This window comes from Penicillium solitum (genome assembly GCF_028829755.1).
Source record: "Penicillium solitum strain IBT 25940 chromosome Unknown utg000003l_segment0_segment0, whole genome shotgun sequence".
Classification (NCBI taxonomy): Eukaryota; Fungi; Ascomycota; class Eurotiomycetes; order Eurotiales; family Aspergillaceae; genus Penicillium; species Penicillium solitum.
The window spans coordinates 4,626,109-4,648,711 of record NW_027072123.1 but is presented as its reverse complement, the minus strand read 5'-3'; the positions used below and the strand labels follow the sequence as shown (position 1 = coordinate 4,648,711).

General features: G+C 48.1%; 9 protein-coding genes across 9 annotated transcripts; 2 read left to right on the top strand and 7 right to left on the bottom strand.

Annotated features, from left to right (window-relative positions):
• Positions 1–184: 184 nt before the first annotated feature.
• N7455_005698 (fumarylacetoacetate hydrolase family protein) lies at positions 185–1,299 on the top strand (the record flags this gene model as incomplete). The annotated part of the gene is made up of 4 exons (XM_040961547.2): positions 185–461; positions 542–678; positions 756–1,125; positions 1,193–1,299. The coding sequence occupies 4 exons, from the start codon at positions 185–187 to the stop codon at positions 1,297–1,299; spliced, it is 891 nt and encodes a 296-aa protein (XP_040807998.2).
• A 944-nt stretch (positions 1,300–2,243) lies between these two features.
• N7455_005697 (RlpA-like double-psi beta-barrel domain-containing protein) lies at positions 2,244–3,068 on the bottom strand (the record flags this gene model as incomplete). The annotated part of the gene is made up of 1 exon (XM_040961559.1): positions 2,244–3,068. One exon carries the CDS (start codon positions 3,066–3,068, stop codon positions 2,244–2,246), a length of 825 nt encoding a protein of 274 aa, XP_040807999.1.
• A 2,672-nt stretch (positions 3,069–5,740) lies between these two features.
• On the bottom strand, positions 5,741–6,382 carry N7455_005696 (uncharacterized protein; the record flags this gene model as incomplete). The annotated part of the gene is made up of 1 exon (XM_040961564.2): positions 5,741–6,382. One exon carries the CDS (start codon positions 6,380–6,382, stop codon positions 5,741–5,743), a length of 642 nt encoding a protein of 213 aa, XP_040808009.2.
• Positions 6,383–7,401: 1,019 nt separating this feature from the next.
• On the bottom strand, positions 7,402–9,433 carry N7455_005695 (uncharacterized protein; the record flags this gene model as incomplete). The annotated part of the gene is made up of 3 exons (XM_065605098.1): positions 7,402–7,960; positions 8,032–8,443; positions 9,415–9,433. The coding sequence occupies 3 exons, from the start codon at positions 9,431–9,433 to the stop codon at positions 7,402–7,404; spliced, it is 990 nt and encodes a 329-aa protein (XP_065461998.1).
• A 261-nt stretch (positions 9,434–9,694) lies between these two features.
• Positions 9,695–10,998, top strand: N7455_005694 (Glycosyl transferase family 25; the record flags this gene model as incomplete). Its single annotated transcript, XM_065605097.1, has 4 exons — positions 9,695–9,865; positions 9,921–10,064; positions 10,113–10,180; positions 10,233–10,998. The coding sequence occupies 4 exons, from the start codon at positions 9,695–9,697 to the stop codon at positions 10,996–10,998; spliced, it is 1,149 nt and encodes a 382-aa protein (XP_065461997.1).
• Positions 10,999–12,312: 1,314 nt separating this feature from the next.
• N7455_005693 (ribonucleotide-diphosphate reductase subunit RNR1) lies at positions 12,313–15,088 on the bottom strand (the record flags this gene model as incomplete). The annotated part of the gene is made up of 3 exons (XM_040961578.2): positions 12,313–14,721; positions 14,778–14,935; positions 15,070–15,088. The coding sequence occupies 3 exons, from the start codon at positions 15,086–15,088 to the stop codon at positions 12,313–12,315; spliced, it is 2,586 nt and encodes an 861-aa protein (XP_040808013.1).
• A 1,077-nt stretch (positions 15,089–16,165) lies between these two features.
• On the bottom strand, positions 16,166–16,837 carry N7455_005692 (putative GPI anchored cell wall protein; the record flags this gene model as incomplete). Its single annotated transcript, XM_040961553.2, has 3 exons — positions 16,166–16,458; positions 16,531–16,676; positions 16,734–16,837. 3 exons carry the CDS (start codon positions 16,835–16,837, stop codon positions 16,166–16,168), a joined length of 543 nt encoding a protein of 180 aa, XP_040808001.1.
• Positions 16,838–18,149: 1,312 nt separating this feature from the next.
• Positions 18,150–18,511, bottom strand: N7455_005691 (uncharacterized protein; the record flags this gene model as incomplete). Its single annotated transcript, XM_040961563.2, has 2 exons — positions 18,150–18,425; positions 18,485–18,511. 2 exons carry the CDS (start codon positions 18,509–18,511, stop codon positions 18,150–18,152), a joined length of 303 nt encoding a protein of 100 aa, XP_040808012.1.
• A 3,115-nt stretch (positions 18,512–21,626) lies between these two features.
• N7455_005690 (kinase-related protein) lies at positions 21,627–22,591 on the bottom strand. The gene is made up of 2 exons (XM_040961582.2): positions 22,448–22,591; positions 21,627–22,326 (listed from the first exon to the last, which is right to left on the bottom strand). Exons 1-2 carry the CDS (start codon positions 22,485–22,487, stop codon positions 21,650–21,652), a joined length of 717 nt encoding a protein of 238 aa, XP_040807977.2. The 5' UTR covers positions 22,488–22,591; the 3' UTR covers positions 21,627–21,649.
• Positions 22,592–22,603: the final 12 nt, after the last annotated feature.

The following is a 22,603-nucleotide window of genomic DNA, read 5'->3' as shown; positions in this document are numbered from 1 at the left end:
TCATCCGGTTAACTACTAAACCCCCATCCCGGAACTACACCCGACAAACCCGGTGTACCCGATCTATCCCCGGTATAACGACAATAAAGGGCCATATAACCCCTCAACCACCGGAATAAATGCCTCTCTTAGACAATTACAATTAAAGCAAACCGAACACCAAGACCAAAAAAACACCGAAAGCATGTCTCTCCCGTGGAAACGCCTAATCCGCTTCATCGCCACAGACGGCCGCATCATCCGCGGCGAGCCAATCCTCCCAACCCCAACAACAGACCTGGGCTTTATAACCGAGTCCGACAAGCTACAAGCACGTGTAATCGAAGGCGATGACCTGTACGACACCACAGGCAAAACCCGCGTCACCGATGAGATCGTCTCCGTGAAAACCGTCCTAGGCCCATTGGCGCAGGCGGATGTTCCTATTCTGCGCTGTGTCGGATTGAACTATGCAAAGCATGGTAGGTTCCCGTATCCTATCCTTCGCAAAATAAACACCCCCAAGGACAGTTACTTATACATATAATCACCGTGCCTACAGTCAAAGAAGCCGGCCGCACCCCACCCCCATTCCCATTCATCTTCTTCAAGCCAAACACCACAATCCACGATCACGGCGCACCGGTAACGATCCCGCAGATTGCCCAGGATTCACAGGCAGATTATGAAGGCGAGCTGGTAAGAAAATTCCGCTGTTTACAAAACACCCGGCCCTAGGTCCTGATTTCAGTATGTATACTAACAAACACCCAAAGTGCCTTGTAATCGGCCGCGACGCCAAGAACGTCTCCCCTGAGAATGCGCTTTCCTACGTAGCCGCCTACACAGTCGGCAACGATATCTCAGCACGCAAATTACAGCGCGACCCGGCTCTCGCGGGCCGTGTCCCGCAATGGGGATTCTCTAAGGGATTTGATACGTTTGCGCCGCTAGGACCGTGTCTTGTTGCTGCGAGCGAGATCGCTGATCCTAGTAAGCTGCTGCTGAAGACGATTGTGGATGGGGAGGTTAGACAGGAGGAGTTTGTTGCGGATCTTTTGTTTGATTGTGCGTATTTGGTGTCGTATCTTTCGCAGGGGACGACATTGCAGAAGGGGAGTGTTATTATGACGGGGACGCCTGGTGGTGAGTTTCATCTGTTTTGGTTTTGTTTGTTCGGGATGGGATTGGTTGAGCTGACTCCGGTTTTTAGGTGTTGGCGCTGGTCTTTCGCCGCCGAAGTACCTCGTTCCTGGGACGCAGATGGATGTTGTTATTGATGGTATTGGGACGCTGAGGAATGGTGTTGTGTTCGATTGAGATGTATTATATGGTTGTTAGTGGTTGGCGGGGCTTGGGGCGACATTGAAGACGGGCAAGACATAGAGATCGACAGAGCACTTCTCAGCAGATCCAAATTCAAGACAATATCGCAAGAGAACAACCTGACTTGGCTGGAAAGAGAAGCCCGCAATTGATCATCCCAAGCTGTGTTGTGGAAATGAGGCGCAGTTGTCTCAGTGTGGACCAATATAGTCAGTAGCCTTGCGTTCCTGCAGTTCATTTCCCTTTTTGGGTCAACTTGGGAGTCTCAAAAGTGGAAAGGGGCCACACTAATCCGTACTCGTACAAACAAACAATTCTCATAAATAATACCGGGATACTACGAATACTGGAGAGGCTATTGGAGCAAACAAACACGAGTCAAACGAAACGAATTTCATTCAATGATCCGTCTCGTGCAATATGCCCTGCGTTTTTTTGGGGGCTGTTTGCATTTCACAAACGTGATCTTGGTAATCATAATTGTCCTGTCGCATGTACATGTTCGAGGTCTCGTCAAGAGAACCGTCCATGACTTGCCAGCATGCGCGCAAGGATCGTAAGCATATGTCTTATGGCCGAATAGAGTCCATCATAAGGTAGTATTGCGCAAGAAGAAGAAAATTCTATGAACATGGAAAAAATGGGTAAAATGTGAATGCGGTCCACTAGGGACACGCGAAATGGTAAAAAGATCCAGGGTCAAGGGAGTGGACGAAAGGTAAAAAAAAGGCCCGGTCTCTCTGAGAGATGAATGATTGGGTTCTCAGAGAGACTGGGAAAGAAGGGGAAAAGGTCACAATAAAGTGAAAAGAAGGGGAAAAAAAAAAAAAGGGAAGAGTCGTCAAGACCATATCCGTTTGCGCAATCTACCAGAGATGTGTCCGTTGTTCATATTCATAATCATGGCCATCAGAATAAACGCGCGGTCGACGCAACGTTTAGTGGATGTACCACTTGGCACCATCGGCACGGCCCTTGCCCATGGGGGCCAGCTGACCGAAGAGGTGACGAGACAGATCGACCGAGCCGTTGTCGCAACCCATGCACTTGTCGACCACAATACCAGTGGCGGTCTGGCCCTTGTACGTGATGGTGACGGTCTTGCCGCAGTCACTGTCGGTCATGATACCGTGGGGCAGGGCGAGAACGTTCTCGACGGTACCATCGTTGGTGGTGCCACAGGAGCTGGGGTTGGTGCTGGTGGTGGCAGTGTCGTAGAAGGTGATCTCACCGTCGCAAGGGGAGCCCTCGGAGCAGACGCCGGTGCGGGTGCTGATAGTGGTCTCGGTGTTGGCGGAACGGGTGGCAGTAGGGGCAGCGGTAGAGGTCTCAGCCTGCACGACGGGAGCGGGAGTGGTAGAGGTCTCGGCCTCCACGGTGGGAGCGGGAGCAGCAGTGGTGGTGGAGGAGGTAGTGGTAGGCGCAGCCTGCTCCACCTGCTTGGCAGGAGCCTCAACAGTAGGGACAGGGGCAGCGGTAGTGGTGGAGGAAGAGGTAGTGGTGGGCGCAGCCTCCTCTACCTCCTTGGTAGGGGCCTGAACAACGGGGGCAGCAGTGGTGGTAGGGACGGCGTTGGCGACGACAGGGACGACAGTCGCAGTCTGAGCGGCCTGAGGGTAGACGGTGGTGGTGACATCGACGGTGGTCCAGACGATATCAGTGACGGTCTCCCAAACGACGGCGCGTTTGGCAACGGGAGCCGAGTAGCCAGTCAAGGCGAAGAAAGCGCCAGCAAGGGCGAGAGTCTTGGTGATAGGAGCCATTGCGAATGAATCGGAATAGATGAATTGAGAGAGTGTGTGTGTGAGGTTGTTTAAAGGATTGATCAACTGCACAGCAGGAAGATTGGGCACTCGAAAGGAATGTGAGTGAGGAAGGAAGGAATGGACTGAAAGCTGAAAGAGAATAAAGACAATTTGGGGGGAAGGGTCTCGACTTTATAAAATACCAAAGGTAAGGCACCAAAGAGGAAAATGGCCCACTTCAATGGTCACCAAAGTCCCCACTTTATCCAAATCCATGGTCCAAATCAAGCCACGATCCATTGGACAACACACTGCTCTCATTCCTTACACTCCCTAGGTACCTAGGTATATTGTATTCACATACTAAATATCCTACATAGAACCCTACATAGGACAAATTACGGGAATATCACAATCGCAACTCCTAGGTACCCGAGCCGGACGCCCCGGTAGATTCTCATTGGAACAAAAAAAATGACGAGGGGCTTGTGCGCCACACAGGCCACATTTCTCCTGGCCCTAATCTCCTCTGGGGATAGACCGACGGCTGCTTCAGCCGATCCAACGATCCGACTGCCTAGCTGGGGTCTCACGACCCACATATTTTGCCTCTCGTACCTGACTGTTTGGCCTATCAGAGACAGCGAGGATTTCTTTCTTTTCCAAGGTTCTTTCTTTTGGGGGGATACCATATCCGCTCCAGGGCTGTTTTTCACATCATTTATTGAGATCTCATCGCATCGTCGTTATTTAGGCGCCTTGCAAATGACATGTATTGCAGTGTACACGGTCGCAATGCACCCCGGGGGAGGACTGGTCAGAATACTGCAGTCTGCGACGTGTGTGTATTGTATCGGGCCCCGAGGGTGTGAATACCCACGTGATTGGACAATGCGTAAGACAAAGATGACCTTTAAGCCAATCCAGCAGGAATCGCATGTTTTACTTGTACTCCGTATACGGAGTACGATTATTATTGTACAGGTATTTTAGTCCTCCCCACTGCCAACGGTCTGGACTTGGTCTGAGTTTCAAGCCGTTTTTTGAGTTTTTTTTAGTTTTGTTAGTCTTTTAGTGGGAGAATAGTGCCGATCTTAGATTTCTATTGTGTGAATATCCGGAGTACTCCGTGCCATGTTAAATGGCTATATCTATTGAGCCTTGGAATCTAGACTCTTCATTTTCATCTCACCTGTCCCACTTCACTCCGTATCCAGTATTCTGTACGGAGTACCAAATATTCACCCCTCTTCCCAGCCCTAACCAGCCCCAACACAAAATGCAGGGCACAAGACACAGGGCACGCACCCTGAACAACCTTGAAATGTCCAAGGCCTACATAATCAATACCGAGAACCCGATTAGGGTGCTGACTATGGTCGCGCAAACAATCAAAATGCACCTATAGCTCTCTGGCTACACATCCCCCAACATTTTTGTATTTCAAACCCAACTATCTCCTTCCCGAGAGGGGAGTTAGACCCTGTCGCACCAATAGCACCAGATACATGGTACGAGTTCGGGAATTTGGTTGGCACCCATACAAAGTACCGTATTCCACTTCCAAGGTTGGTCCAGTCCCCTCTGCTCCATTTGACCGAAGATCCCCCCGGGAATAGGATTGCATGACCATGGTTGAATGGTATACATATATATTGCAATGAAATTTCAGATTTGAAGAATTTGAAGGGAGTGGGGGTTGAGACTGGGATTGTACCCCGTATCGGACGGATACAATGAATTACGCTTTTTAGTTTGGTTGTGGTGACCTAGCGCGCTTCGTCATTCATGTGTCCCGCGCGTGGTTCTATATAGTCTCTCTCGTAACTCCTTCAACTTCTTATGGCTTTCGCTCGTATAGCTTTTAGAACTGCATAAGACCGGAATCGGAATACTTAGCGTATTTAACGAGCTAGACCATCTCGGCCGCCTTCCCATCACTCCATCACTTAGTAAGTATTAAGTCAGCGAGAGTTTATAAGGTAAATATAGTGATATTTCATTCTTTTACGAGAGCCGTGAAATCCTACGATGGCTGCATCGAGAATATAGAGCGGCCTCCGGACCTGAAAAGCTACAAGGCGCTATTTTTAGTCCGCATGTAAGCATCTATTTTCCTCGCCTTATACCACTTTCTCTTGTAGAGTCACATTTGTGATTCGGCTCAGACAAGCCTGCTCATGGTATGAATACTCTTGGAGGGTAACTGCACCACATACAGTTCTTATCTCAACTGATGTTACTACCTACGATTTCAAAATCATTCCCAGTCCCTGATCGCGGGAATACCAACTCAATGTTTATCCTTCTGATTCCCTTGATTATTGACCTTAAATGTGTCACCAAATCATGTCACACCCTATTACCTGCCTAGACCTAAAGCCCCGTAGGAGTGAAAGCGTTCTTGTAGTATGTGATTCAATTCGTTTAATTCTGATGAGGCATAGATTCTATAGACTGTCTAGGATTTCCTCGTTAAACAGTGATTGCATGTCGACAAGGCTTGTCTATAACTAGCTCAACACGATCAACAGGTTCCCAATCAAGCCACACACCTACTTGCCTTGCTTCTTGAACGATTTGTGCATCGGCTCTTTCTCGCTGGACAGGATCTTTTTCATCCTATCTGCCCAGTAGCCATGAAGGAAATCAGGCAATGGGATACGCAGCTCCAGATACTTTTGCTGGAACTATGAGACGAGAATGTCCAGTTCTTGTAGCAACAGTCTTTCTTCTTCGTGCGTTTCAGCAGCGTCATCGCCCGAAACTGGTGCCCCCCACTCCTGGTTATGTGAATAGTGACAGGTGTGGGTAAGTCTCAGCTCATTGAAGGTGAGAAAGCGCAATACTGCAAGAACAAAGCCAAAAGATTCACTTTGATCCCTGAACAAGTATTCCATGATGTGACCCTTGAAGCATGTGTGGTGGCCAAGGATTTCAACTGAGACGCTATAGAAATCTCCAAGTCTGAAGAGCTCTTTCAATGCGATTGTAATTGAACGGCAACCGTCGTCGGGAGAGCAGGCACATGAACAATCATCAATCTCATTGGAAGCCAGGGATTCTCTCAAGAATTGTTGTTGTCGTACGTTGAAATTTTCAAAGGATTTAGATACTTTTTGACACACTCGGTTGCAGGTTGGTGGACTCCCAGGAATTAGCCCACGGCTAGCAACGGAGGCGAAGTCCTGGACAAGTACCGGCCAAAGCTCCAAGATAGCCGGTAGACCAGCTTCAGAAAATTTGAGATCCAGTCCCATTTCAATAAGCCATATGGCACGATCAAGAACCCCTTTCGGATGACTGAACGCGGTAGGAGCTAATCGACACATGCTTCGAAGCCCAGCTAGATGAAGACATTTCATCAATCTCAAGCGGGATGTTTGCCCAAGAACGGAGGATGTGTTACCCCAGACTGATTCCTCGGTGTCTATTTCACTTGGTACAACCGCCCCCCTTGCCTTCAAAGCTGTACATATGCTGTTCGAATTACCGTCGGGCAGTTGCTCTCTTGAAACCCCCAACCGAGTCAATTCCTCAATTGGCAATATAGTCTCTGCTAGATTGCGAAGACTGGTCCGTCGTTTGACGAGCTCTGTTGTCAATATGTCACATATCTGTGCATCGAACTCGAACGAGGAATGAAGGACCCAAAGTGGAAACGGGATTTTGCTATTAAGTAACAACTGCACTGAGGATGGGCGGTTTTCCTTGATGGCTGTGAACAAGGCGCTATGTATAGTGGATGTGCTATATTTCCCTTTTTCTAGAAAGAGTTCCAGGCCATCGGGCCAAGACACTGCCGAATGAAGTAATCCACTGCCTCCAGTATCATCGCAAAGAAAGTTTGGGTTTGATGCGATCGCCGATTCAAGGGCCGGTTTTGACTCATGCAGTATTGCAAAAGCTTCGTCAGAAATGTCAAGTCCTTGATCCTTGTATTAGCACATGGAGAGGGTTAGCTGAACAAGTTGGTTTGGGCACAGACTCACTGTTTCCAAGCATGTTGACAAGCTCCTTTTTCTTTTTGTGTCTCGCAATTCCAGACACACTAATGTAGGTTCCAACACCACTGTGTAACAATGATCGCAGTATATCCTGATATTGTTGATTCGGGTCATACAAATGACCTATCACATGTTGTCCCCAACGTGAATCTGAGCGATGAGTCTTAGCTATTAAAAGGAAATAGTCTATAGGAGTTAGTCCATAGTTCTGAGCCTCAAATGAAGCTATATCACCCAGGCAAATATTTATCAGTCGGCCATAATTCGGAATGGCGTCCGGAAATTGTAAAAACTTCCAGTAAAGACCACAAAGTTCCTATTCATATAGTCAACTCCATATATCTTCAAAAGTTTGGGTTCAAGCTCACATGGAGGATTAAAGGACCACGTGGATTTATATCACTGGGTCTAGCCTTCCCCTCGCTGTACAGTTGGCGGAGTTCAACAATCGTGGTATCGACCAGGTCGGGCATGAGTTCCGGTTGAAAATTGAAGTCTACCCTTCTGATTTTGTCAATTAATTCAAATGCCGGAGAGTCAAAAGGGACGACAGCGCGGAGAGACAAAGATCGGGCGATTTTTAGAGCGCGTGATCCCATGGAAACTTCAAGTGAGGCGGAGACATTGAATCCAAACATATTATTGGAGATGCAAAACCGTCTGATTGCAACGCGACCTTTGCGCACGACATGACGACAGCGACAGAAAGGCATTTGATGGTGTAAGCATTCAGGTGGCGATGAGCGACAATCAGAATTGGTTAGTCGCTGTCCTGGGTTGATTGAAATTTCTCTCTCCAAGCGGGAATCCAAACTTGCAAAGCCTTCCTCAATTTTCATATGCGTGGCCGAACCTTGAGTGAGGATTGCAGCGTGTGAATGACTGGTAATTTGCATTTGAGCCCTGAACTCAGAATTTAACGCATTAGCAATGGCAGTTTTGTCATATTTACTTGGATCAGCTGCAATACACACATGTGCATAGCAGTGCTCAGTTCCAGCTGAAGTCCATCCAAGACACTGCTCAATGATAACAAAGACTTTTGTCGAAACGGATAAAGATCTCTTTTGGCTGTACTTCTGGATTTCGCCTGCATTGGCTTGCCGGGTTGAAGTTCACCCCAGCACTTCTGAACAGCTTCTTGAAGAATATCGATTCCGGCTCGGATAATTTCCACCATTTGACGAAGAGGGTCTGCGTAGTCGCGCTCGATAAGGGACTGGTTATCTCGGAGAATATTCTCCACCAAATGCATTGTGTTTTGCATTCTTGTAGCCTTGCGGGCGATGCGGTCAACCTCCTCGTCTGCCTCCTTCACGGCCGAGCAGTAGTCGATTACACCACTGCATATTGTTATTCCCAGTGAAAAAAACCCCACAAGCACCGCTGACAACAGAAAATGGGTCAGCCATGATTAACGAAGGACCTATCTTGCAACAAGTTAAAAATTAAGAGGTTGAAGGGTACCTCGAAAATGCCTTTGCAATGGGCGATAGGCAGTCTGGGAGGCTGAGCTTAAGAACTGACGTGGCCGAATTGTTATCCAGTGATATTTTGGTACCACCGACCAACTGGGTTTAATATATGTGACTAGGTGCAGATTGCAAGAGTTGGGGGAACAACAAGACGGAACAACAAGACGGAACAACAAGACGGAACAACAAGACCAATAGTATTACCGTAGTTCATTTGAGGCGATACGGGCAGTGCTAAGCCCCCAATCATGCTTTACAAATTGTTGAAGCTATTCCCCTCTCGTCGTAAAAGTAAATATCAATGCTAGCCGGGTGGTAATCTTCCTCTGCCAATTCTATACCCCCTAGAAGCGACCGTTAGGGATGGTAGGCCCCGGTATATTGCTGGTAGGCCAATTCACGTGCTTGAGATCGCTTGAAATCACGCATTCGTTTCTGCTCTTCACGATGCTACATTCCTAAATTTGCATCCGCACGGCGTAAAGGGTGTCTGTAGGACAATAGGCGCTTTTTTCTTCTTTTCGATAATCTGCTGTAGAAAACTCGCAGTCTGGTCAGGGGGCTCCATGGCGGTAAGCGCCAAAATCCCACGATGTAGCTTTAGATTGATTTCCTCCTCTTGCATTAAGTTATCATCCTTCTGATCGTTACTTCTTACGATGGTCGCGCCCAAAGGCGAATTTGTCACGCTTGAATGCAAGCTGCTGCTCCTATGGCGCATCTTCACCATCCTACGGTACGGCCCGCGATAAGGCCCGCGCGTACATATCAGCCCTGGAGGTAAAACCAGTGCCCTCTAGCCAACCGACCATTAGCAACTCAGGCCCTGATGCTACATGAACCAGGGACCCCGGGAGCTAAATGCACGCCATCTTCTCTTACAAGGCTTGGGGCCACTCATGTGCTCTCAAATCCCAGCGGGTTCATGTCGCTAGACAAGTTCGTCACAGGAAAAGTTCGTCACAGTGGATCTGACGAACATGTCGACCAACCATGCTTTAGCAACACCAATGTGACAGGAACTAGCTCTCCTTCCACTTTCGACACCTATCCCGCACATCCGCCTTCGGCGGCTCTGAATAAATTAAGAAGTCACGGTCACCTCCTGAGCGCTCAGGATGGCAAACGTGTTCTGTTGTCTCTATCCCGATGACAGTTGAGCATGGTTTTTTCTGCATCCCAAATACGATTTGCCCAGCTACTTTTTGCCTTGTTTGGGGTTGCATTCATCCTCTTCAAGTTACACCCAAGCACGAATTTCTCCACCGAGCAGATCTGGAGCGACCAGCATGATTGGGACAACTTGGATGCCATCAGAAACGAAACACTTGGAGTAATCATTCCACTTCAAGCTTCATCTAGATATATTTCGGCTCACCATTGTTTAGGTTCAAAAAGTTTTTGCTATTAACCTTGTCAGCCGGCCTGACAAGCGAGACAGTATCATTCTGGGCTCATCCCTCAGCAATTTCCACGTCGAATTCCTCGACGGTGTGACTCCGGACGGAGTAGATGCTAAATCCCATCCATACGTACGTTTTCTAAAGTTATACAATACGCGCGACGACTGACATTTCTAGAACTGGAACCATGACCATAAAACGACCGAGTACACTGCCCGACGGGCGCATATCAACGGACTACAGCAGTATGTATGTATTTGAAACTGCAATATTCGACATCGATTAATGGTTCCCTAGAATTGTCCAAGAGAGATTAGCGAGTGCTATTATTATGGAAGACGATTCGGACTGGGATGTATCAATCAAAGGCCAGCTTCAGAGCTTCGCCCACGCAGTCAGAGCCCTCCAGTTCCAGCATACCCACAAAACTCCGACTCAATCACCATACGGTGACGACTGGGACATCCTATGGTTAGGCCACTGCGGCATGTCATGTAAAACTGACCTGCCATTTTACCTTACCCCGAATGACCCGACTATCCCAATGCCCCATCATTTTCTTCCTCAGTGGCGCGACCCTCCGACATTCGAGGGATATGAGAGACCCGATCACAGTCGACTCGCGTGTACAGCAAACGACGGAGTCTGCTCAATGTTTTATGCTGTGAGCTACAGAGGTGCACAACGGATCCTCGCGGCCCTATCGGTCAACCCGTCTGGTCTCGCGGAAGAGATTGATATTGGTGCCCAGTTTGACGTCTCACTCGGACGCATGTGCGGTAATCGGTATTTGCGGTGTTTTGCACCTTACCCATCTATAACGGGTGGCTTCCATCAGGCAGGGCCAAGAGCGAAGTCTTCCGATATTCATGATGAGACCGGTGAACAAGAAGGCTTTTTTAGCTGGGGGGTGATGTATAGCACAATGCTCAATATCAACCGTATACTGAAGGGGGAGCGGACTGTTCATGCAACGTGGGGCGATGTAGATATGTTGGATGCGATTCCTGGAGAGATCACAATGAGGAAGGGGGCTATTTATATTCCTAAGCGCATAAACTGAAGTTGACAGAATGAGGAGCCACCACATGGCGTTGTAAAGGACTTCAGGACCTGTACCCTCTATAATCTACGTAGTTCAACGTCACCAATTCTACGTCACTAAATCTACCTCTACTACCAACACAGTATCTTCATTCACATCCACATCGGCATTAGCATCGTCTTCTTCAGACAGCTTCTCAATCATCCGAGTTAACTCTGACCGGAAAGATCGCAATTGGAGTCGGTGCGGGTGTTGGACTTCCGATACTGTGTGCTTTGGGTGCCCTTCTCTATCTCAAGACACGAAAACCCGATAACAAGATTGAAAAATCAATCTCACCACCGGAACCAATGCCACCTTGGATGGTTATGCAGAACCAGCATACTCAGATATCATCGCCCAAGGAGGTTCATGGATCGAGCCTGAAAGCAGCTGTCCTCTATAGCCTTGCTTGTAAATATATCGAATGTTTTTATTTAGTTGCATCATATTGAGACTAATCACAAGCTATATACAATATGCCTAGGAAGTTTCTCATAATAACTACATGTGTACTCATATCTGGCAGGAGAGCACAGCTGCAGCCTTCGGGCCTCGGCTCATGGTTGATAACTTGACAAGATAGCGTGTTGTTTTCTCATATTGTTCTTGGCTCACTGTGAGACTATTAACGAGCCAGTTGAACATGTTTTCTTCCATCTCCAGGATGTGAACATATTGGCATTCTTTAAACCGGGGTTTACCCATCTACAAATTGAACCCGAACTATGGCTTGCTCGAGATCCTCCTCAAACCAGCCAGCAGTAGTTGACTGGTAACCATGAGCGAGCTGGGAACCGTTTCATCTTTGATTGATCAAACTTGATTTCAGCCTTGGGTCCTTTTTTGTTTGGCATTGCCGAATGGGGAAATAGGGTCGTCTGTTTGGCGCCGGAGGGTTGGGTGAGTTTCGGGAGTCGTTGGTTTGCGTTGGGGTTTGACTAGGGGCAGAGGCCATTGAATGCCGTTTGCAAGTGTAGGCGGGGATGAGTATCATACGTCAGGATATGATGGGACTCGGACTCGGAATATTGAAGGCGGATGAGACTAGCCATATATACGACAAAGAGTATCTACACTTGGTATACAAAGTCTACAAGAGAAGAATGAATAACATAACACGTTATTGAAGTAATAATAAACATATCCAGGAAATATCACAAACCCACGCCGAAACACACGAACAAAGGAAAAAAGGAAAAAGTCCATCAAAATCATAATATGGGTACACGTGAGAAGCCACGACCATGCACAAACTCAAAAGGGAAACATCCAAAAGCATTCAAGACAAGTTTAACCCTGGCACATGATGCAAGCATCCTTGTTCTCGATGCTGCACTGCAGGGCGGCATCGGAGAAGATATCACCCTCCACGGCCCTGCTCTCGGCATCTTCAGGCTCGGCCTCAGCATCCTCGGTCTTGGCCTCGACAGCAGGAGCAGCAACAACAGGTGCAGCCACAGTGCGAGGTGTCTCCTCGACAGGGGCGGCGACCTTGGCGGTAACGGCCTCGGCGCCACTGGTACGGGGAATGGCCGAGTAAGCGGAGGCACCGGTACCACCGGTACGCTTCTTAGAGCGAGCGATGTTGGTGTCCTCGACGAGGAGCTGCTCCTGATCGACGGTGAACTGGATGGGAGCGGAGGCGGCCATGGTACGCAGGTAGTACATTCCGGTCTTGAGACCCATCTTCCAGCCGGCGAAGTGCATGCTGGTGAGCTTGCCCATGGTGGGCTCCTTCAAGTGGATGTTGAGGGACTGCGACTGATCGATGTAGGCACCGCGATCGGCGGCCATCTGAAGGATGTTGCGCTGGGAGATCTCCCAGACGGTTTTGTACAGAGCCTTGATGTCGGCGGGGATGTTGGGGATGTTCTGGACGGAGCCACCATCGGCGATGATGCGGTTCTTCATGTTGTCGGACCACAGGCCGAGGTCGACGAGGTCCTTCAGGAGCCAAGGGTTGACGACCTGGAACTCACCAGCCAGGACACGGCGGGAGTAGATGTTCGAGGTGTAGGGCTCGAAGCACTCGTTGAAGCCCAGAATCTGACTGGTACTGGCAGTAGGCATGGGAGCGACCAACAGACTGTTGCGGACACCATTCTCGGCAATCTTGGCCTTCAGGGAGGCCCAGTCCCAGAGATCAGTGGGGGTACGGTCCCACATGTCATACTGCAGGATGCCCTGCGAGACGGGAGAGCCAGGGTAGGTCTCATATGTACCCAGCTTCTTGGCAATTTCGCAAGAAGCAGTCAAGGCACCGTGGTAGATGGTCTCGAAGATCTGGATGTTGAGCTGTCTAGCCTCGGGGGAGTCGAAAGGCAGACGCAGAGCCAGGAAAGCATCAGCAAGGCCATTGACACCAAGAGCGATGGGGCGGTGACGGAAGTTGCTCTTCTTCGCCTCAGGAACGGGGTAGTAGTTGATATCAATGATCTTGTTCAGGTTGTGAACGAGAACCTGCACGACCTCGTGGAGCTTGCCAAAGTCATACTCGCCACGGGCAGAGTCAACGAAGGTGGGAAGGGCGAGGGAAGCCAGGTTGCAGACAGCCACCTCATCAGGGGCACTGTACTCGACAATCTCAGTGCACAGGTTGGAGCTGCGAATAGTACCCAGGTTCTTCTGGTTACTCTTCTTGTTGCAAGCATCCTTGTAGAGCATGAAGGGGTTACCAGTCTCAGTCTGGGCCTCAAGAATGGCGTACCAGAGCTTCTGAGCCTTGATGGTCTTGCGGCCACGGCCCTCCTGCTCGTACTTCGCGTAGAGAGCATCGAACTCATCACCGTAGACATCAGCCAGACCGGGGGCCTCGTTGGGGCAGAAGAGGGTCCAGTCACCGTTGGCCTCAACACGCTTCATGAAGAGATCGGGGGTCCACAAAGCGTAGAAGAGGTCACGAGCGCGAACTTCCTCCTTACCGTGGTTCTTCCGCAGATCGAGGAACTCGAAGACATCGGCGTGCCACGGCTCCAGGTAGATGGCAAATGCACCAGGGCGCTTGTTACCACCCTGGTCGACATAGCGTGCAGTGTTGTTAAACACACGCAGCATAGGAACAATACCGTTGGAGGAGCCGTTGGTTCCACCAATGTAAGAACCGGTAGCGCGAATACGGTGGACATTCAGACCGATACCACCAGCGGTCTTGGAGATCATGGCACAGGTCTTGAGAGTATCGTAAATACCCTCAATGCTGTCAGCGCTGACATCAACCAGGAAGCAAGACGCAAGCTGGGGCTGGGGAGTAGCGGCATTGAACAGAGTGGGGGAGGCGTGGGTGAAGTACTTCTGGGACATCAAGTGGTATGTCTCAATAGCCTTCTCAATATCCTCGCCGTGGATTCCGACAGCAACACGCATCAGCAAGTGCTGAGGACGCTCAGCAACATTGCCGTTAATGCGAAGAAGGTATGAACGCTCGAGGGTCTTGAATCCGAAGAAGTTGTAGTTGAAGTCACGGTCGTACACAATAGCCGAGTTGAGCTCCTCAGCATGCTTCATAACGATCTCGTAATGTTCCTTTGAGATCATAGGAGCAGGCTTATTGTTCTTGGGGTTCACGTAGTGGTACAGATCGGAGATGACCATAGAGAATTGTTTTTTAGTTTGCTTGTGGAGGTTCGAAACGGCGATACGGGCAGCCAGAATAGCGTAGTCGGGGTGTGTGACAGTCATGTATGCAGCAGTCTCGGCGGCCTAATATCAAAATATTAATATAATGTCCCAAGCTGGGGGCAAGTAAGCGAGCATACCAAGTTATCCAGCTCAATGGTGCCAACACCCTGGTAGACACCAGAGATGACCTTCTGGGTAATGGCTGCTGCATCAACATGCTCGGGGTCGAGGCCATAACAGAGCCTCGAGACACGTGCGGTAATCTTGTCGAACTGCACGCGTTCCTTGCGTCCATCTACCGTTTGTATCCACGTTAGCTCTCGATCCGAAGAGCGTGGCAAAACCAGGTAGCTGTGGCAAGATCAAGGAGCAGAAGCTATCTCTTGCCACCAATGCCTCTGTGTATCAAACAATCGTGTATGCACTTACCTCTCTTGTAGACGAACATTTTGAATAGTGATGAGTTGGTAGGGAGCTGAAAAGAATAGAGAGAAGTGAATAAGGGTATCAAGATCACAGTAGCAGGAGAATTGAAATAGTATTAGAGTATAGTGAAAGGGGGGAAAGATGAATGTATGAAGCCCGTAGAGGGGTGTGAGAAGAAGAAGAGATCAGAGGGGCAGAGGAATCTTTGGTTGCCGAGTGGACGCGTTGTCTTTTCGCGTGCCCGCGTTTTTTCAGCTTACCAACATGGGGGATCCACCTTTTCTTCCAAACTTCATCCTGCCAGGCAGAAAACATCTATTTATACCAGATACAGTTAGCGCATCGATACTAATGATCTTAGCGTGGGTTTACTAGTGGGGATACAGAAGGCGGTGTGAGTGGAGAACAGGCGGTGAGATCAGGCCTTGCAGTTTGACTGCAGGTCGCGAATGGTCACGTGAACACGCGAAGAGTCGCGCATGGGAGCATGGCATCGGAAGGGCTTCCGCCGAGCGGCCTGAAGCATTCCGGGCTCAGATGATCTTTAAATGCCACTGCTAGATTCAACTTTGTTTTGACAGCTTGAGGTTCACCCCGCCATATCCTAGTCAACAATATACGCAACATCAAGGGGCTCGATAGGGCCCCTTGCTGCATCACACATCAATGTGATGGATCTACATCATCCTTCTGATGAGGGGGCCAAGAGGGACAGGGATGACCTTAGAAGTACCTCATATGGACTGTTCATTCTCTTCTACAAGTGAAATCGTTGCCACATTTTGGCTATTGATTGGATTCAAGTGAAGATGTTTAAATCAATCGACTGATTCGCAATCGAGGCAGATCTAGACGTTTTCAAGAATCGTTCTGCGGGAAGGTGAAGGGCACATAAATCAATATGATTTTGGCAAATAAAAAGATAAAAGTTTCAGGGATTCAAATAGTGGCATCAGACGAGCAACATATTAGATAATTCGAACCAGATCCCTGAATAACAACGGTGATTCAAATCAGATCGAAAGGAGCAACATCAAGGCTAATAATATGTGCTCGCCTCGATATTCGCGTTAGGCTGCTCTCAGTCAATGTCGGCTTCTTACAGCAAAGCAGCAGCGCCGAGGAACACCGCAGCAACAAAGGTGGTGGCGGAAAACTGGCGGTCGGACGAAGCGGCGTTGAAGGTCGAAGTAGGGGACGCGGCGGCGCCAGACTCAGAGGCGGTGCCAGTGCTGACTCCCGAGGTACCGGCGGCGGCGCTGGCGCCAGTGCCAGTGGCGACGACAGAGGAACCAGTGTTGGTAGCAGAGGACACAGCGGTGACGAAGCCAGTGGCTGTAGAGCTCTCAGAAGTGCCGGTAGAGGTAGCAGTAGTGGTGGAAACATCAGTGGCTAAAAACAAGGCAATAAATAAGTCACCGATTCAATGATGTAACGTGATCTGGGGTATCTGTTAATCCTTACCAACTTTGTGGCCGAGCTGGGCGCAGTTGCTGGCGAAGAACTTCAGGGAGGCCTCGCTATCGGCGCAGTTCTTGGAGATGGCAGACTGGATCTTGCTGGCGCTGGAGCCACAGATAGTCTTCGAATCGGCCGGGTTGGCCTGGTTGCTAGATTGTTATCAGCTCGGGAGTCCACTAACATTCCTTCCATTCCTTCGAACATACCCGATGACCTTAAGAACACAGGCCGGGGTCTGCACGGTAGTGGCAGTCACGACGTTAGCCAAAGCCACAATGGCAACGGCAAAAATGGACTTGTTGAAGAGCATGATGAAAGATTGGAGATTGGAGATCGGGAAATTGGAAATGATTGAAGGATTGGATTCAGGATCGCACAGCGAGTCTGGAGTAAAGAGTGTGTGGGCTAAAGAGCGACTGTAGAGAGAGTGTGGGAAAAGTGAAAGACAAAGAGTGACGAAGGTGTAAGGAAGATAAGCTCTCGACCAGAGAAAAACGGGGGGGAAAGAGGGAAATCGGGCAACCGCAGTTTCATCACAATCGGGAAGCCACGATGGGGGTCAGGGTCTGTTACATTACATTAAGGGTCTTACAGAGATGTACCCCTATTACTATATGCCCCATATTAAGTCTACTTTACAGTACATGTTATCCCAATACAGGTATTTCTTGTTCCCCATGGCTTGTGGCACTTCGGCTCCCAAAGCGGTTTAGCGTCAGGGACCTGTCCCCCGGATACAGGGGGGAGAAGCCTGTCAGTTCGTCTGAGTGAGCGAATATATGACAATTGTGCGACTCAAGAGGTTAAATTTAAAAATATCCATCTTGAGGGTGGTATTCTGTAGCATTTGAGGTAAGACAACGGTTTTTATTTTCTTCCCATTAATTTCATATGTCTTAGTGGCCGATCCAGATGAGGATTAGAGGGCTTCGAGCTCTATTAATAACTCCAGTCACCTCCCGAGGTCTACAATATAGATGTACCGCAGCAAATTAACAAAAGGTAGTAACCTTCCAATCTTGGAGAACAGGGAGATGTACTAGTGTGGTGGGACAATCTCCTTCAATTAGAGACTTTACTCAAGTCTTAGGCGTCCATATATGCTACGGAGTATCTGTTGTTTACTATACTATTTCTTTCAAATTTCAAATAAATACTATGCTCTTCTGAGATTAATAGCCAATTTAGGGTGTTCATAGTTAGGAAATCCCTCTAGTCTGCACATGTGAGTTTAAGCCTAGATTATCTCCATGGAGTCATCAGCTCATACAGCCCTGGAGCTCGGAAGGCCTCTTCGCCCCGTCCATACAAAGTCCTCAGCCACCATGAGAACTCGATATTATTCGCTCTTGTGGATCAAATGTGGGGGAGAACGGACGTAAGGAGAAAAGTCTCGTAATTCAAGTTGGTATTCAAAGTAACGTAGCTACCTATGGAGAAAGCTGGCTCGAACAAGCTATCGAACGATATCAAAGATCAAAAAGTAATATCGCCACCAGTTTGTTCTGAATGACAGCTTTGCATAATTGCGAGGCGAGACGCTACCGGACACGAAGATCTATATGACTATTGTTAGAACCAACGTATACAATCATTAGAAACACTCACATCGAGGTCTGTTCTCAACGGTCCCAGTGGTTGTTAAAGGTCGAGATTCCTCTGCCCTCATTGTCATTCTGCAGCTGGAAGATAAGCTTGTTCATGAACTGCGGAGCCTCCTTGCCCGCAGCAGTGCTTCTTCCTAGGTGCAGCTTGGTCCTATCAAACACGTAGAAATCTGCGGAGACGCGCCAAAGCACATTGTCGGAGACTCGTGCTCTAACCGCCTCATACCACTCGTTGAGGACTTCATAAGAAGGTGCGATGATTACGTAGCGCCATGACCAATCGTCGTTGCTCTGTCGTTACAATTAGCGTTGGTCCCTTAGAAAGCCCCAAAATACCCGCTTGCTCTTACGTTCTTTGCGTAGGCGTAGTAAACCATGATTGTATATCACTTTCCGGGAGTCTGTGATTAAAAGGAGGTAGGCAAATGTTCTGTTAACTGGGGCTCGATTTCTTCTCAATGGCTTGTTGAATGGAAATGCTATTTGCTCGAGGGCTTTCAGCGCCTTTTATAACCCATTCTTTGAAGAGCAAACGGGTCAAAGGCGGAGAAAGATAGGCATGGTGGAGATGCTTTGGGCATGAATGCAGAAATATGTGATATGTTGACAAGATGGAGAAGGCAACCTGCATATACGAGTTCGTCATGCGCGAGCACTGTGCCTCTTATGCCTTATGCCAGTAGGGGTCTATTTTAGAGATTTCAGCTAGCCTCCTCCTACCCTCGGGTCGAAGAGAGGTAGCCTACAGAGCAAAAGAAAATGTTCGCAAGTTAGAGTAAATTTTCTTGTTTACTTTACTGATGGTACTATCAGATGTCACACAACTACGTATTTCCTCCACACCAGGAATGTCATAATGAGCATGAGCAATCTACTTAGACTTGCAATCCACTTATTTTGACAATGATGGACCAGTTCGTCTTCCGATGTTGATACCAAGAGTCGTGTAACCATCATATTACATAGAATCTATATAAACCCTTGCTTATCAAGTACCTTTCTGTTAACCGTGTTCGACTGGATTAGGTTCCTTGGCACTCAAATACTGTGTAACGAAGATTATATTGTATATGTTGTCTGCTCATTAATCTTCAGTTGGCCTTGAAGGAGGCATAAACGCAAATGGCAAAGTACGGGGGCTTTGCATGAGGGATTAAACTTTTGCCAATCGCTCAGCCAGCCACCTCTTCTAGCACACCATGTATCACGACGTATAACGGCGCATAAGCTGATCATCTACTACCTCAACTATGGAATATGAAGGTGACGATCGTGAGATGCAAGCGCCAATTGACCGGAAGGGGCAGAGAAAGGAAGTGCTTTCTCGAGCGGACCATCCTAATTAGAATGTTTCCGCTGCCCTATTCGTGCGGAGGCTAATTGTTCACCCCTCATTCCTATTCCAATAAGGGTATTATTCTCACTACAGGAACAATGTTATGAAGCAACCCCCATGTAGAATTAGTTTTACTCAGTGAGCAAGAAGCGGCTAGGGGTGAGCACTAAAGCGGAAAGGGAAAGCCATGTTGTGCGACCTAAAATCCGGTCTATATGTATGCTTAGGTGTAGGGTTTCGATAATCGGGTCATATTAGGGACATTATATGTATATAACCTCTTAAATGTCTTCTAGATGACTTTAGATGTCTTAATTTGGGTATAGAGAATACTAGTTAGCAGACTACATTTGTAGATTCCGCCTTGGTGCGCGGTCTCGTATTTATATCACTCTTCTCTCTACCCTCTCTCTCTTCATCGTTATTAGCAGTAATCAATCAACAGCCGAACTCTGCTCGGGTATCTTTTTAAACGCGATATGTTGTTTCTATCAATGTCGAAGACGTATATAGTGCTAAAATGGGGAGCTAGATATGGCATGGAGACCGTCTAATGCGAATAAGAGCTCGTACAACCTCGTGTGGACGAAGGGTGGAATATATCTAGCATCTGATTCATGTATCATATAAAAACTGCATTGGAATTATCAACGGGGGTGAGGGTGGATGGTGACCAGGCGTTTTCAAACGGATTGAATTAGAGACAAAGTATGCTCAATGAAATTTGGAGCCTTTGGATGATACAATAGGAGACCATGATCAAGAAAGGGAGAAAGAATAGGGAAGGTGAAATGAGTTATGTAGGCTACCTTGCCCTTTTATAGCCGATGTTATTGAAAGTTCTGCTACGAAGATCGGGGAAAGAGAGGAAGAGGAATCATTGTGAATTCAATTGATGAAGAGCAGAGTACTTATACCCACGAAGAACTGCTCAGTCCTCCAGCAAACAACGAGAGATGGGATCATCTTATACATGTTCCGTCTATATATTCGTCTCTCCTTCTCTCCTCTTTGTCTTTGTCTTCCCCGAAATCATCGGGCTAATATCAAAACAGTACCGTAATACACCACTCTTTTTGACTTAACCTCGTGAAGGTTCAGCACTAATATCCATATAAATGCCTCTCGACCAATCTAGCTAAACATATAGTTGCAAGATTAACCACAATCAGAATTCACCAAAATTGGATGGCTGATGGATGTAAGATACATATGGCAGGCACATACGTACGTATGACATTAGAGTTTTTGGGATGCCTCCGTGTCTTTTTTTAAATCTCTTGTAGTCATGATGAACACATATCATAATACGGAGTACCAAAATGAAAAGTCCAATATGGAAATTTTTACCTATAGCGGTATTGTCAGTTTCCATACTCGTAGAAAGTTAAGGAAACCAATAACATACAAATGCCCTCCTCACCCTACCTAGGTAGGGTTCAACTCCTGCAATCCCCCCCGGATTATTGTCATCCTTCATCATGAGGAATGTCAAGACCCCCTTGGTACTGATTTATCGGTCAGGAGCATAGTTAGACGATTAACGCTCACCGCTAGTAGACGACAGGTCATACTCCAGAGACTGACAGAAAGTCTCATCGACCAACTGAGACTCGTCAGCACCCTGAGCCTTTTGATTGGGTTGCTCTTGGAATCGCATCCTTTGATCAAAAGGCTGTGAATATGTTAGCTTGAATAATTTCTGATTTCCATCAGGTCATATAACTTGCATAGTTCAATTCTCAGTAGCAGTTCAACAATCCTTTGGCGACACTTTTTTGAAATTAGTACCCGTTTCTCTGAAACTTTGAGCTACATGCAGTACTCACACATCTACCAACTTCCAAGGTTAGGGTTGCCATGTACAAAGTACATGTCAACAAAGAATCTTCTCCACTCGGGCTCCCGAACCCCATCACATCTAGTCCCTAATGTCGGATAACGTGGAGAGTCATGGCTAAGCCTTCGAAGTTCTTTTCACAATTTCCAAAGTTATCCCAAATATGGATCTAGATATAAATCAAATCAATCAGCTTCCAAGGTTCTTATCACGTCCTATATATGTACCGCTGGGATGGCACATAAAACGAAGTTGGAATAACTACTAATATCAACATAGTATTAACTCTGTACATCATAGGACTTTGTCAATATCAACAAATTTCCCACTCGTCATAACTCATAACTTCTCCCAAACAGGATCAAAAATACTAGAAACAACCTCCTGCACCGGCAACCTTTGATCCACAATCTCCCTCCCATTAACCAAATCATTCTCTCTAGCCCTCTTATCCGCCTCAACCTCATCCCTCGCAATCCCCGCCTTAACATGCCTAACCACCAACCTCTTCCTCGCAACCTCAAAATCAACATCCACAAACCAAAGCTCATCCATCAACGCAGCAGCCGTCTTCCACGGCTCCCGATCCAAGCTTAGATAATTCCCTTCAAAAAACAGCACCCGACAACTCGCCGGAATGGCAATATCCCCATCAACAGGATCTTTAATAGCATGGTCAAAGCTCGGCGCGTAGAGAGTGCCCGAATGGGCTGTAAGTGGCTCCCGCAGAGCCCGCACAAGCTCGAGGAACTTCTCGCCGTCGAAAGTAAATTCCGCGCCTCGGCGTGCCGCCGCATGCACCGGGTCAGACATGGCGGCTAGCTGTGCGCGCGTGAGATGGTACCCGTCCATTGGGAGGGCGATTGCTATCGGTGTTGGAGTTGTTGGGTTCTCCGAAGCGTAGATTTTGTTAATCCGCGCTGCCATCATTGTTGCTAGGCCTGTCTTGCCGGAGCCTGGGATGCCGCTGATGGCGATCATTAGACGCGCGTCGTCTGCTGTTGAGCAGAGTTTTGCTGGGGGGTCTGTTAGTTGGACGTTGTTATGCGCGTTGGTGATGGGGTTTGAGGCGTGGGGGCGTGGCAGAGGACGTGTTTAAAGCTCTTGCTCTTCTTTGGTAGATGGGGGCTTGCTTACCCCAGGTCTTGTTAACCAGTCGGTCTACCTGTTGATCCATGGTTGGCTAGTGAGGTCACGCTGGGATCAAATGTGTATGATGGAAATATCCGAGGAAAGGAAAAGCCCTGGATTGGTGGGGTTGCGGAAGGTGTGGTGATAGACTGGAATGTTGTA

Coding starts and splice junctions, on each gene's coding strand:
- N7455_005690 (XM_040961582.2), bottom strand. CDS start 22,487: ATGGATCAACAGGTAGACCGACTGGTTAACAAGACCTGGG. Junction 22,327..22,447: donor ACTGGTTAACAAGACCTGGG/GTAAGCAAGCCC, acceptor CAGACCCCCCAG/CAAAACTCTGCTCAACAGCA.